The 14,009-nt window shown below is 38.9% G+C and overlaps 1 protein-coding gene across 3 annotated transcripts in view; it reads right to left on the reverse strand.

Annotated features, from left to right (window-relative positions):
• Positions 1-252: 252 nt before the first annotated feature.
• SLC12A4 (solute carrier family 12 member 4) overlaps positions 253-14,009 on the reverse strand; it is a 50,938-nt gene continuing 37,181 nt past the window's right edge. For 2 of the 3 annotated variants that reach the window (XM_065640656.1, XM_065640657.1), the window contains 13 exons: positions 12,731-12,905; positions 12,214-12,332; positions 11,612-11,710; positions 11,143-11,262; positions 10,324-10,428; positions 9,156-9,324; positions 7,560-7,755; positions 6,740-6,909; positions 6,432-6,563; positions 6,225-6,332; positions 5,310-5,494; positions 2,537-2,670; positions 253-1,401 (listed from right to left, as the gene is read on the reverse strand). In XM_065640656.1, coding sequence (XP_065496728.1) covers positions 1,310-1,401; positions 2,537-2,670; positions 5,310-5,494; positions 6,225-6,332; positions 6,432-6,563; positions 6,740-6,909; positions 7,560-7,755; positions 9,156-9,324; positions 10,324-10,428; positions 11,143-11,262; positions 11,612-11,710; positions 12,214-12,332; positions 12,731-12,905 — 1,804 coding nt within the window. In that variant the 3' untranslated portion in view covers positions 253-1,309. The remainder of the gene's footprint in view (positions 1,402-2,536; positions 2,671-5,309; positions 5,495-6,224; positions 6,333-6,431; positions 6,564-6,739; positions 6,910-7,559; positions 7,756-9,155; positions 9,325-10,323; positions 10,429-11,142; positions 11,263-11,611; positions 11,711-12,213; positions 12,333-12,730; positions 12,906-14,009) is intronic. The other variant, XR_010606624.1, reaches the window with a different exon arrangement.

Genomic DNA, 14,009 nt, shown 5'->3' on the forward strand with positions numbered 1-14,009 from the left:
TTGTAACTCCAGACCCAGAAGCCTTTACCCCACCGGGCTGCTTCAGAGACTGAGCTGGCACCTCCCCGGTGCCAGATGTGCACCGTTTGGGGAGCACCAACACCTCCACCACCCGCCCCTCATAGCGGATCCACCAGTGCTGATGCGCTGAAGTCCGACCACAACAGCTCTGTGCAGGGAAGGACAGGAGGAGTTTTCCTACGTAATTCACTATCACACACGGAAGAGAGAATAAGTTCAAAGTGTGTGCAACGTTTTATTGAAAAAATATGAATGTTCTGTACATAAGTACAATTCAATGGGCTCGATAAAATCTCCAGAGACTTATTGGTTAATATAGGTCTTCTTTTCTTCTTTTTCCTCTAAGGGCATAAAGCATACAATGAAGCAGCAGGTCCCCTGTACTTGTGCAAGTGCAATCCCATCGCTGTGTGTGCAGCATAGCACCTGGCTCTACACGCGGGACTCCAACATGCTCAATGTACTTTGATGGATGGTCTGCAAGAAATTTAAAGCGTGGAAGAACTGCACGGAACTGGTCCTTCAATCCACTGATGATTCAAAATTTATTGTGAGATCTCTGTTATCCTAAACAGTCTGCATCTGCGTATCCAATATTTCTGACAAATAAATACAAAAATAAATAGGGATCTGGCCTCACAGAACCTGAAGTCTCAGAAGCAACACAATTTGTAGCAAGCTACATACATAATTTCAACTATATCAACATAATTTATTTAAATCTCTATCAATAAATGTATTAAAAGTATAAATTCTTATCCAATACTGAGAGTTTAGTTCTGGAAATAAACCCAGAAAAACAAAGCTTTTTCAGTCCCCTCTTACAATTTTAGTGTACTCTTAGAAAATGCTTTATAGCTGAACTTCAGCAGAAACTAGCTGCTATATAATGTAATTCTATTCCCCAAACCTAATATAAAAAGCTTTTTAAATCTTTTTACAGTAACTGGCTTTCATGTCCTAATTTTACATACAGTTACTAAAAATACTGCACACAGCAGTGCCAACTAAAAATAGGTTTAGTGTTAAGATTACATGCACAAATGCTGGAGTACCAAAGCAGAAACTGAATAATGTGGCAGCTTCACAATTAACTTATGTTGCTAATTGGATGATGTAACAACACTGCAATCCCAAAGATATGTATGTTGCAAATGGAAAGACAACGAATAGGAGTGGATGAGGAGAAAGTGAGGCAAAAAACCTTTTTTTCTTCTCCATTTTAAACTGGAATGTCTGTTATCGCCAAGAAGGTAAATGTAGACCAGCGTTAGAAGCTTGCACTAAATCAGGAGTAAATTGTGATGACTTCTCGGCCGCCTCCTCTAACAAGTAATACTCTCTCCAGACCCTCAGTCAAGACTTCAAGAAACTCCATGTCTGTTTCAGTAAAGTTAAGGACAAATATCAAAACCAAACTACACAGTGATTAGCGTCTGTATTGGGCTTATGTGGCAAGGTTTTGGTAATGAGGAGGCTGCAGAGTCATCCTCAGTGAGATGAGACCAGGGGCTGCCCCATGTCAGACAGAGCCACTTTCAGCCAGCTCCAAAATGAACCTGCCTCTGCCCAAAGCTGAGCCTGTCAGTAATGCTGGTGGCATAGGTTACAGTCACGCTCCTTCCCACCACTCTCCATGAATATTGAGTGTTTTCCAGTCACAAGTGGCTCCATCTCCCCAGGGAAGGGTGAAAGAATTCAGCATCTGCACCCATAACCTCAAGTTTACAATCTCTCCTGAGCTGTAGTAGCTGTGGTTGAAACCCCCTTGTGCCAAAAGGAATGTTTTTATCCTTTCTTCAGCCTGCACAATGTTGTGAAACAGACATTATTACTTCTACTATCCAGATTTCGGAGAAAACAATCTTTTGGTCTGTGACTTTTGACAGACATTGTTTGGCACAGGCCAGTGAAAAGCTTGGTAATTTAATGGTACAAACCAAGGCTGAAGAGAAGCTGTGGACACAGAATGCATGCCAACAGCCTCACCAGAGCACAGCGTGCAGCTCTAGCCTCACTTAGAGCCATGATGCAGGTATTCCTCAAAGTGCCTGAATACTGAGGGTTTGAATTTCCATCCTAGCAGAGCCCTGCACTTGGAGCTAAGCTCCCAAATGCTGGGATAGGAGCTACGCCCAAGATACACCCTCTACTTCAGGACTTGCTATTCACTCGAGTTCAGACATCGCCCTGCCCACGGCACTGGCTGCTGTGAATAGCTCCTTACACATCTGCTATTGAGAATTAAATTACAGAAATTAAACTTAATTTAATAAATAAATAAAATCAAGTGAGAATTTAGACAAGACTGATTGTAAACCTCCAAGGCTTCCAGAGTAACCAGAGGCAACTTACACGTTAAGAAATTACTACATAACAGCCACAAGCCAGTACCCTCCACTCAGTGGACACTTTGTCACACATTACAGCCTGACAGCATTTGTGGCAAAATGAATTCAAGAGCACAGAAGAAGGAAGATCTGCTATGTATACCAGGCCTTGCCTGCAAGGATACAGTTTTCATCACCATCAGTATTCTTTGGAGGACCAGGCATGTTGAGAAGAACAAGTCTGGCATCATGGGATCTATTTACAATAACTTCATTTAGCTTCACTGCTGTGTGCATTCTTCGGACATTGGACTGGTTTCTGTGGAAGAAGCACATTAAGACATACTGTTAGAAACATGCCTCTGAAAACTGAATTATTAAAAAGCACACCTTAAATCTCCTGAATGCCTTGTTAAATTTCAACTCAACATACATTAAAATTTTTTAAACTTAATGAGGAAGATAGAAAAGAGATTTCACAGAGCTTTTCAGGTACTGCTAGCCCATCGGTTTTAAGATCCCTGGAGTCAAATTCTCCAGTTCACAAATACACTCTTTAAGAAGCATATTTTATAAAGATTATTTAGTGTCTTGCACAAGAAGTTAAAATGCATTTGCTCTGACTGTGGACATGTGCCTGCAGAGCCTTCCCTTCTGGCAGCCTTCTCCGGATCCCCTTGCTCCCACAGCAGCACAGACCATGCACCTCACTGGGCTCAGCACCGGAAAACTCTCAGAGACCCATCAGCACTGCGTTGGAGACTGGCACCATCACGCTCAGTCCACACTGCCCAGAACACACTTACCATCTTGTTCTGAACAGCAGTTGACATCTCCAGAGAAAGACCGGTTTCCTACCAATGTGTAGGCTGGAGGTACACCTGCTCATGGGGCTTTTCTGGTATATGATAAGGAATTTAACCTTTCCTTCTGCTGGAAACTGATCACTCTCTCTGCCTGGCTATTTGCAAGAGAAACTTATGATGCAAGTAACTTTAAAATCTCAATCATGCTTTTAAATTTGAGTAGCCACTTGGTTCAAAAATTATGGGAAAAAAGGGAATAGATGCAGCGTGATCTCATAAGCCTCTGCTCCTTAAGAATCCAGACTAGGAGAGGTAACAGGATTAATTATTCAGAATATATCATCACAAAATGATATCAATTCATGCAGTAACAGAACTGGAAATTGTCCTTAGGGGAGTTTGAGCCAGGGAATGTATCCTTCCTACAGGAAATCAACCATTACTTTGGTGATGTAAAAGGAAGAACAATACAGAAATAGACTTGAAGGGAGAATATATCTGCAGCACCTTTTTTTTTCCTTCATTTTAATATATTAAAAACGAGTACTAGTAGAAATGAATCAAATATGAATCTGTAGTTTTGTTAATTCAGCTTTAACATGTTATGAGTGAAATTCTTCAGTAACCTCGCTGCTCTTCCAAATATTTAGGTTTGCAAAGAAATATGTTATATATGCAGAAAATAGAAGATGCAATGGTAAGAATAATGTTTATTATACTAACAACACAATTTACACACTTCGAATTACCTCTCTGTTATTTCATGTTCCTATTTAATTTAAAGGACATCCCCTGTCTTTACCATGTCAGCTTCAGAAAGCCAGGGATGACACAGAGGCCAGATTATGTTTACAGGAAGAGAAGAAGAAACTAGCACCAGAAACAATATACTGTTATTAACTATGTATAGTCTTGGAAAAGTAGTTGAGAACTAAAGGTTTGGTATTCCCTGAAGTGACATTTAAAATTCGCATCTCCCCAGTGATTTGAAGGTGTAGGCTGTAAGACGGTTTGCTTAGTGTCCAGAAACTGTCAGAAATAACATCATACCAGTGATGTGGAATGAGAGCTTCTCTAAATGAGTAATGTTTCCCACTGCTTGTGTCATACTCTGCTTAAGAAAATAGGTTCAGACCTGTAATTGTTTTCTATCGTGACTTAGTTCTTGCTAGTACAACTCTTGTGTTTGTTACATGCCATTTATGATACTTAGCTTAAGTGGCTGATCCAGTTCCCTTTAAAAACTTTGCTAAGACTGCTCAACTCTAACTCCTTTTCTCTTCTTCCATAATTACATATAGTTTTTCTGCTTTTAGTTGAGATAATGAAGTCTTCCCTCTCAACCATCTTAATATACTTCTTAGTTAAATAACAAACTTACAAGTTTCCCCACTCTCTGAAAGCATGGAAGAAGAAAAAGTACAGGTAGTTAACACCAAATTCAGCAGAATTTCTACAGTATATAAACTATGTATGATTAATCCTAAACCAGATTTGAATTCTCACGGATTTATTAGGAAGAAAAATCTGGAACTTTGCCAAGTATGCCAAGCTGACCGAGTGAACTTTTCATGTAAGATGTAAGACATCAGAAGTCACAAGAGATGCACGTTTTTATACAAAGCCACAAGCAGAACTTTACTTCTAGCTATTCAAGGCGTACACATCTGGTAATACTAAGGCTGTTAGTACATGTCAGTGCTCGCTCCTTCAACAGCAAGCCTGTCTTAGAGGGTTTTATCAGACACATATTCTATTCACAATCATTCATCACCATCTCCACAGCTTCTTCCTTGCTGCGTTAAACATCCCCACTACACATAGATCAGTGAAATGATCAGTCTGGGTTTTAATTGTGTGTTTTGTTGAGATATTTGGGAGACAGGAGGAAAATTCTAACAGGATTTAACAGCTCCGACTTAGAATTTGACTATACCAAGTATTATATATATAGTTATATATATAGTTATATATATTTAGTATAATATATTTAATTGGTTTGAGATTTCTCAAGAGGCTAACTGCTGTCTTTTCAGTAGTCAGTCTCAATGTTTATTGCACAAGTCTAAACCAAGGATTAGGAGACAAAAGATAAAAAACACAGCACATCTAGTTTCAGGAGGTGCAAGCTGTTGACTCTGACAAGACTCACGGCTTAATGCTGATGAGATCTCTAAAGCTTCCCACAGCACTGCCTCGGTTCCGCTTCTCAGCGTCACATTTCTCTTTTGTCCAGGTCATCTGGATGGTCTCAGGAACTGTGTCCGTCTCATCTTCTTCATCTGAGTAGAGGCTCTCCAGACGTGCTATTGAATGTCTGTCCTTTACCAGCTGAGCCTGGAGGGCACATGAATAACATTGTGAACTCAAAGACTTTATTTTAGATTCTCTGGTTCTGTTTAAGCAATGTAAGAGTGTTTTCTCCATTGTATCTTTTATTTTGTACAGTCAATATAGCATTTAGGACACCTCTGATACCAAGCATCTGCCCTAGCCAATAATCTTACATACTAAATTTACTTTAAAAAGAGTCTCTCACATCATGACATGGTCTGAAACAATGGACAAGTCTGACTGAAGATAGACAACAAAAAGAAATTGGACAAACACATGCCAAAAAAATTAGATCATCTGAACCCTTCATAGCTACATGTCGTAATAGTCCAAATGGGAATGAAATCTTCAGTAGGAAAACAGGATAAATTGCGACAAACCCCAGACATCCCATATAAAGGAAAAACAAGGTCAAGAAAGGGATGAGACTAACATCCTTAAGTCATTGAGTATCATTTGTAATGTAAATCGGAACACAAAAGTAGTTTCTACAGCATATATGCCACTATTTTTTTTTCCCCAAACAATTTCTAGCATGGTTTTGCAAGAACAGTGAGGCTATTCATTGACTACATGAAATTTTGGGAATCAAAAAAGCCACACTAAAAGTGTTTCCTTAAATCCTTAGAACACAAGAGTTAAATTTAAGCAGCAGCTATATAAAACGTTACCGGGAAGGCACTTTGTGTCATCTACCTCAGCAGCCCATAATAATCAACCACAAATGACATACCTCCCTTTCCCTCTCTGTTTTCGTCAGCCTCATTTGCCTCAGCATCTGAGATCTCTGCTCCATCATAAGAGTTCTCTCATAAGTATACGCTGAGATATCACTATTGTGCTGCGGAAATAAGAAAAAAATACTGTGCTTGTAATCAAGTTATAACCAAAAATGCCACCACTTGCATCATAAAGTGAAGAACAGGCTCAAATCCCTTACCATTTCTACCACTTCTACCTCTGCCTCTATTCGGAGCTGATAGAGGAAAGTAGCCAAGTCCTTCTTCATCTGGATGCTGTTATCGTCCATCTGAGCTACAGTAAAAATTCTCATTTTGCATTTTCTCCAAACCTGGTGAGGGAACATAAACTCTCAGTGTTTGAACCAATATATTTTGCTCTATGAAACAGAAACTTATAAATATATCCACTCGTGTATATCAATACAGGCTCTGCTACTGGACCTTGTTTCTTTGAATTAGCGGACACAGCAGCTGGGGGACAAACATTCTTTTGCTGGCTCCTTACTTTGTGCTGTTTGAGAAGAAAAGGAAGCAACATCAACATGCCTCCATCATGCACAATCCACCAGACATCAATGTTGCCTTCATTGTAACGCTCATGGTTGCTGGGGTAGAAAGACACATTTTTGGGAACCAGCAGAGCCAGATGGGCTGCAGTTGTGCAGCGAACAGTACCTGCCCAAAAGGGGAAGAACACACAGTTACTTCCAATTGTGCAAGAGCGATCTATTTTTTTTTTTTTAAAGTATGTACAGCAACACTTGTATAGACAGGTCAGACAAAATGACAAAGTTAGGATAAAGCAGACGTACAGGAACGTGAGCACTATTTCATGTTTCAAATAAAAGTGTCAATCTTCAAAGCTAAGTATGAGGAGAAAGCATCTGCTCTGTTCTGATTTTACCATATTAAGTAACTGGACCATAGGGGAAGGAGAGGGATATAGCAGAGCAGAGCGTTAGCTCCAATAGTGAAAAGCGACAGATTGGTTATGGCCAGTGAAAAGACAGAGATTATCTGGCAAATAAATTATAGTTTGCCATAAAAACAGTATCTCTCAAATCTGTAATTTTTTAAGCATTCATTAGACATGAATATTAGATGCTAGATTAATCTTTGAAGGTCTTTCATAGGTTTTTTTATATACAATAAGTGATATTTCAAACACAGGGCAGTTTTGTGAGAATTTATCTACTTCACAATCAATACTAGAAAAAAACCAGACTAAAAACCAAAACCAATTTCACAAGGATTCTGTTAAAATCCTCTGTATGTACCATGTGTGTAATAAACATCTCTGATCACACAGAACCTTTAAAGCTCACCTATAAATGTCTTCCAGGACCTTGGATCTTCACTTTGTCTCCAGCCGTACGGCCATCCCAAAACCACAGTGTTATGTTTCATGCCACCAAGTCCACAGGACTGGATCAAGTGGGCAATTCCTTCTCGAACTTTATTAGCTACAACTACTTGACAAAATCCTTTCACCTTCTCAATGTCCATCATATTCTTAATAGTCTGCAAGACAGACAAGGAGAAACTTCACAAACAAGAGCAACTTTAAGTATTTCTCTATCATGTGATTACAATGTAAATTCCTGGTTCGCACATCTGCAGGTAAAACACATTCCAAAGCAAAGTTCTGCTCATCCACTTTCCTTAGTAAGACAGAAGAGAAAATACCCACTAACGAGGATGGAGCCAGGCTATTCTCGGTGACAACCAACAGTAAGACAAGGGGTAATGGGTTCAAGATGGAATACAAGAGGTTCCACTTAAATGTGAGAAGAAACTTCTTCTCAGTGAGGGTGACGGAACACTGGAACAGGCTGCCCAGGGGGGTTGTGGATTCTCCTTCTCTGGAGACATTCAAAACCCGCCTGGACGCCTTCCTGTGTAACCTCACCTAGGTGTTCCTGCTCTGGCAGGGGGATTGGACTAGATGATCTTTCGAGGTCCCTTCCAATCCCTAACATTCTGTGATTCTGTGATTCTGTAACCGTGAATAATACTTGTTTAAAACACACATAGTTCCCTTCCAAACAGAATTATTTCTAACAGATTAAGATAAGGGTTTTTTGGCTTGTGCTATAATCTCTTATTCACAGCAGCAGTTAGTGATATCTGTGTTACTATCTTACTTCCCATTTTCTAATCCTAAAACACTCGCCTTTTTAAACTCAAGGTTAATTCACTTCATTCAGATTTCCAGTTTCAGATTTCTATATAACATGCTATGTTATTACATGCAGTTTACAAATATAAACACCCCCCCTTTCAAGAATACCACGCCCTTTATTTATTCAAAAACTAAACAAACGTGATCAACACACGGGCCTATGAATTCGTTTTCCCTTTGTAACAGTTTTCCTGTATAAAAAACCTCTAGGGATGAAAACAGTGATGTGCTGATACTACACAGATGTAAACAGAGCTTCCTCGTGTTTACACAGTGAGGAAGACAAAATGATTTATTAACAAAGTTTGAGGACCATCCTTCAACGCTTTTTGTAATAAATTTATCACCACACCAAAAGACACATAACATTTGCTACATTTATAGTAATTGTCAGATATTGAAATGTTTCTTGGTATGCTCAGAAAACTAAATAGTCCTCTTCCCTCCGTTAATCAGCATACATAAACTTCCATGGTAATTATTTCTTATAAACGAAGACAGTTTTATGCAGTGAGGCTGTTTACACAAGTTGCAACCATTGATCTTATTACATTCCCAAAGCCACCACTGGCAGCTGAAACATGTTCACAAGCCCTTTACTGAACTGCTACTACTCAGCTGGTTCTGTGTTTCCCAGAAGCCTTACTGATGCGCTTCTTACCCATGTATGATTATGAAACTTTTGAGTTATTTGCCCACTCACCCCTTTTTACTTTAGGAATTTGTTTAAGGCACTGACCTGTTCAGCAGCCTGGGCTTCTCCATAAGTTTCCAAGAAATTCCCTTGGATCACTGATCCTATGATAGTCAAACCTTTGCCAGCTTTCAGTTGAGATGCAAATGTTAACAATCTAGGGTATTTCACATGCAAATCTTCATCAAGTTTCAGAAGCACCAGCAACTGAGGCCTGGAAAAAATAAAAAAGGGAATGTATTTTTTACTAAGGCTTTAACGAAAACACTTCTGAAAACTGCCTCTCTCATCACTTTAATTGTGCTTGAATATTAACTCTGAAACAGTACATTCTTTCTGTTTCTCACACTTTAGAGGGCTTTTAATTAATATTTTATTTATCTTGATTAAAAGCAGATTTGAAGCATTGAGGGAATTCTTCTGCTGCATTGTTTTGACAAACAAAACCCGTTAATGTACTTAGCTTAAGAGGCTTGCGTTACTGTTTTATTTATGTGATTGATTTTCACGGCTCTAAGTATTACAGGAGCACACACTGTGTTAATGCTGTAAGGCTGTCCTTCCAGACCTATCTGCAAACTTGTGCCAAGCAGTTGGGAAACAAGAATATTTTCATCTAAACACAGATCCCACCTGCTTTCTTTCCCTTAAGGTATTGCTGCACATTAAGTTATTTTCTCTCTTACGCTATTGGCTGAGTGAGTATAAAAATATTTATAAAATTCTCTTCTTTGGTAGATTCCTAGTCTTCTTGTTCAGAACCTAAGAGCTGTACAATGCATAACAGAATTCTTACTCTGTCTTTAACACACAAAGCCAGAGGGTGAAATGCTTTCCACTGTTCCAGTTTTCAATCCTAGAATGACAGTAGTGACTTCTTTGTGCCCCCAGTGCAAATTACCATGGGCTTCTGGACCTCTGTACTCAGAGACCTCCACAGTTCCCCCAAGTTCCACTTCTGAATTCACCAAATTCAGAGGTCAATTAAAGATCCGAAGGACACAAAAGTTCTGCCCATACAGGGCCCACACAGGAGGGCTTGGGCAGTGACAGGGCAGCTTACCACAGACTCAGCGCTTTTTTTTTTTCCTTCAGTATTCTGGGCATTTAAATTCATTCACAAAGCCCAAAAGCTTCTTGTTTGAAGTCCAGTTTAATTCCGTAAGTATGTAGATAATCATGACAGTGCATTTTATTAGTCCAAAGTGAGTACCTCCAGTTCTTGGTGTGTGGAGGCCCCTCCTCCAGTCTCAGTAAGGCGTATCTTGCTGCGCTGAGTGAAAGACCCCGGATACCATCACCCCATTCCTTCTCCGCACTGTGAAAAACAGATGATTCAGCCAACATATGGTTTCATGAACATTTAGTTGCACACTTACAGTCACACTACAGAGAAATCATCCCCTTATAATGAGTTTAATAATGTGATCCATAGCATGCATTGCATGTACATTTATCATTTGTACATGTATGTCTGCGATACTTACCACATGTTGCATGAGAGAAATGCAAATGTTTCAGTCAAATGTATAACAGTGTGGTACCACAACACATTCTGTGTTTAATTTGTAACCAACACTCCACTACAGAGAATGCTTCCCAAGCACAAACAGGCATTTCAGTATTATATATTAACCATCTCAGGCAACCTAACCTGCAGATTCAGCTTTTCAAGGACTGTTCTAGGCAAACCTTTGCACCAGATAAATTGGCATAAGATGGTTGCCCTCAAGTATTCTGGCCCTGAAGTAATTGTATGTGAGAGACAGCAGAAGGGTAGATCCCAACCAAGGTTTCTACTTCCTGTGACTCTCAAGTGTTACCAAACACCTTTAGAGGCTTAACAGTAATGCACTTCAGGTGCTTTTGTTTAGCACTGACACAGTAAAACAATGGAAAAAATGAACTAATATGGGAAACTCTCTAAGTCATATCTCTGGACAGTTCCTTCTCCAAATGTGAAGGCCAGAGATAATTCATCAAAACTAGACCCAATCTCCTTTCTACCCTTTTCTATCCAGTGAATACTTACCCTTGGTATTCAATGTACTTGTAAATCATGCCTGCAATAAGCATAGCTACCAAAGCGTAATACCAAGATGAAATGAACATCAGTGCCAGGCAAATACTCATGCCTAAAAATGAGAGGGCCCTAAAACAAAAAGAAAATATATTAGTGAGTAGTGGGGTAGAAAAGCTTAAAAACAAGTCAATTATTCTCTTGCTCTTTTTTCTTTACATTGTCTATTCTGAACTGGCAGTGAAAGTAAAGCTTCCCGTGAATCTCCCTAGTCCAAACAGTTTTAGCATCCTGTTGTTGGAACGAAACTCTCATGCCATTAAATATCTGAGTCTCGTGCATGATGAATATTACATCCAAGTACTATTGTCTAGGCCTGATATCCAGAGGAACAAGAGATGCCCACAACCCTCATGGAGGGAGCTCTTCCAAACCCCACACTGTAGTTCACAGACCAGGCATTGAGTGTTCTTTTGCTTACCAGTGATAGTATTTAAATCGAGGCCGCCAGTTTGGAGTTCTAAGAAGTGTTTGTACTGCACATGCTAGATTAACAAAGAGGTAACACATCAAGAAAAACCTGCAGAAGAAAAAAAAAAAGTGAAAAGCCTTTCAGCACACACATTTAGAGATTCTGGCATATATTGTAATCACATTAATGATTTACAGTCAAAATACGGCTGCCCTGTCATGCATGACCATTCCTCTGACTTTTATTAGCCCGACTATCAGTATAAAGTAGTTAGAACAGTTTTTTAATTGAGTCAAGTTAGATCTATATTAGTTCTGGGATAACAATAACATTTTCCTAAAGAAAATAACAATCTAGCTATAGTAAAAAGCATATTCACAGCATATTCCAGAGCAGAAACAAACAGATTTACATGTAGAGCCTGAAGTCAGACAATTCATAGAAATAATAAAAGTGGAACTCAGGCTCCAGTAATTCACTTTACTGGTTTAAGATATGGTTCTAGAAGACCATCAAATTAGCAAAACTCATTAAAATATCAGTCTTTCCCAGCTGGCCCCTCCCTGCCTTTTTTTTTTTTTTTTTTTAATAGCAACCACCCTGTTTCTTACATTGAGAGAATTGGGGCCACCATGTCAAGTGAAGCAATAAGGATTCCCAGCTCAGCAATTAATGCTGTTAACAGAAGAGCCCATGTTGGTTCACCATTCGCTTTTCCATGACCAAAAATCTGAAGAAACAGAAATATTAAGTGTATCTTCCAAATATTTCATAAGGTTATAATGAAAAAAAATACATTTAAAAAAAAAATAGTTATTTTCCTACATCCTTTTTTCTCTAGAGCAAGGAGTCAAATTATTCTAATGGCTTTCTGTGCTTCACTGAATTAAATGTTAGACTTCTTCGTAAAATCATCATATACGTCTATTCAAACTCCTTTAAAATTATTCCTAGTTTTTAACAAAAGAAAACAAAGCATTAAAATAAAAAATATTGACTTCACTTTAATGCTGGACAGACTAGGGAAAATAAATTTCATTTCCAAGAGCTTAATGTCAAATAGCTGGTTAGTTACTATGTACAGAAGTGCTTTTTTTTTTTTTTTTTTTTTTAAGCTGTAGTACACACCCAGAGGAAAGGAATGATGTTGTCCTTTGCTATGGCCTGCAGCAGCCGGGGGGCCCCGGTGAGGCTCTGTAAACCTGCTCCACAGGTCGAGAAGAAGGATCCCACCACAATGACCCATGGCGAGGGCCACGACAGGGTGCCCACCACCAAGTTCTTGTTCACCGCATCGCCGTACCTGCAGAGAGGGACACCCAGACATTCATATTCAAAGCAGTATTTTTACACTCACGTTTGTTCTTTTGGGTCAGTTTTAAGACGTCATTTAAATATTATTAAATATTACACATTTTCTTTATTAGGAAAGACAAAAAGTAGTAAGCAACCTGAGTTACTTTTGATACACAGATAGGAAGCGTCTGCAGCCTGATTTCAACAACCCAAAAATTTTCTTTGGTTATGTATCATAAGACTTACATTATTATCACAACATTATTTTCCATTTTCACCTAGAAAGATGCAGTTCTTAACAAGAACTTAAGTTTAATGTTTAAAAGACCCAACACAATCCAGTATCAGACATCCCTACAGAAAACTTCAGGGTTTATTTGTTTGTTGGTTTGGTTGTGGGTTTTTTTCCTCAGACAATTATACTCACAAGCACTTCATTGCTTATGCCCTGGAAAGAGTCCATCAACGTGAGGGAAGCTGTCATAAAAAGCACTTGTAGACTCTAGTACTGGGAACACTGTTATTGGGTTTGTAGACAGAAATGTCTGATAACTAATAATCCGATGGCAGAGATAACCAACTACCAAACTTTATCCAATTACAGATATCTGGTTGCATTTCTTAATTTGGTTTCTATGCAAGAAAATCATCACAAATGCTATGAGGAAATACTTCATCCTATGAATACCACTATGAGCAATACAGCATATACGATATAGATGTTTGTTATCTGCCTGTCCTTCAAGATTTTTCTTTGGCATGTGTCAGGGAGAGTACATCATACTAGTTGTTGACTTAGTGGACCGTGGTCAGCAAGCACAAGAAAGATTAGAGCAACTTTGCAAGCTATTTGCTAACATACCGTAGGCTGAAATCACTTCAGCTATTTGGCTTACTCTATTGATGTCACCTGTACTTCTACAAAAAAATCAGTAGTAGCACCTCAGATGGCAGTGAAGCCAGAAAACAGTTTGCAAAGAGTATTTTTGCCAAACTCAGTAATTAACTGACAGGACAATGAATGAGGCAAAAAATTAAGGTTCATCTGGAGAAGAAGGAGGGAAAAAAAAAAAAAAAAAGATCATTTTTGTTGTTTTGTATCTTGCTTCTC

Source organism: Caloenas nicobarica, chromosome 9 (genome assembly GCF_036013445.1).
Source record: "Caloenas nicobarica isolate bCalNic1 chromosome 9, bCalNic1.hap1, whole genome shotgun sequence".
NCBI lineage: Eukaryota > Metazoa > Chordata > Aves > Columbiformes > Columbidae > Caloenas > Caloenas nicobarica.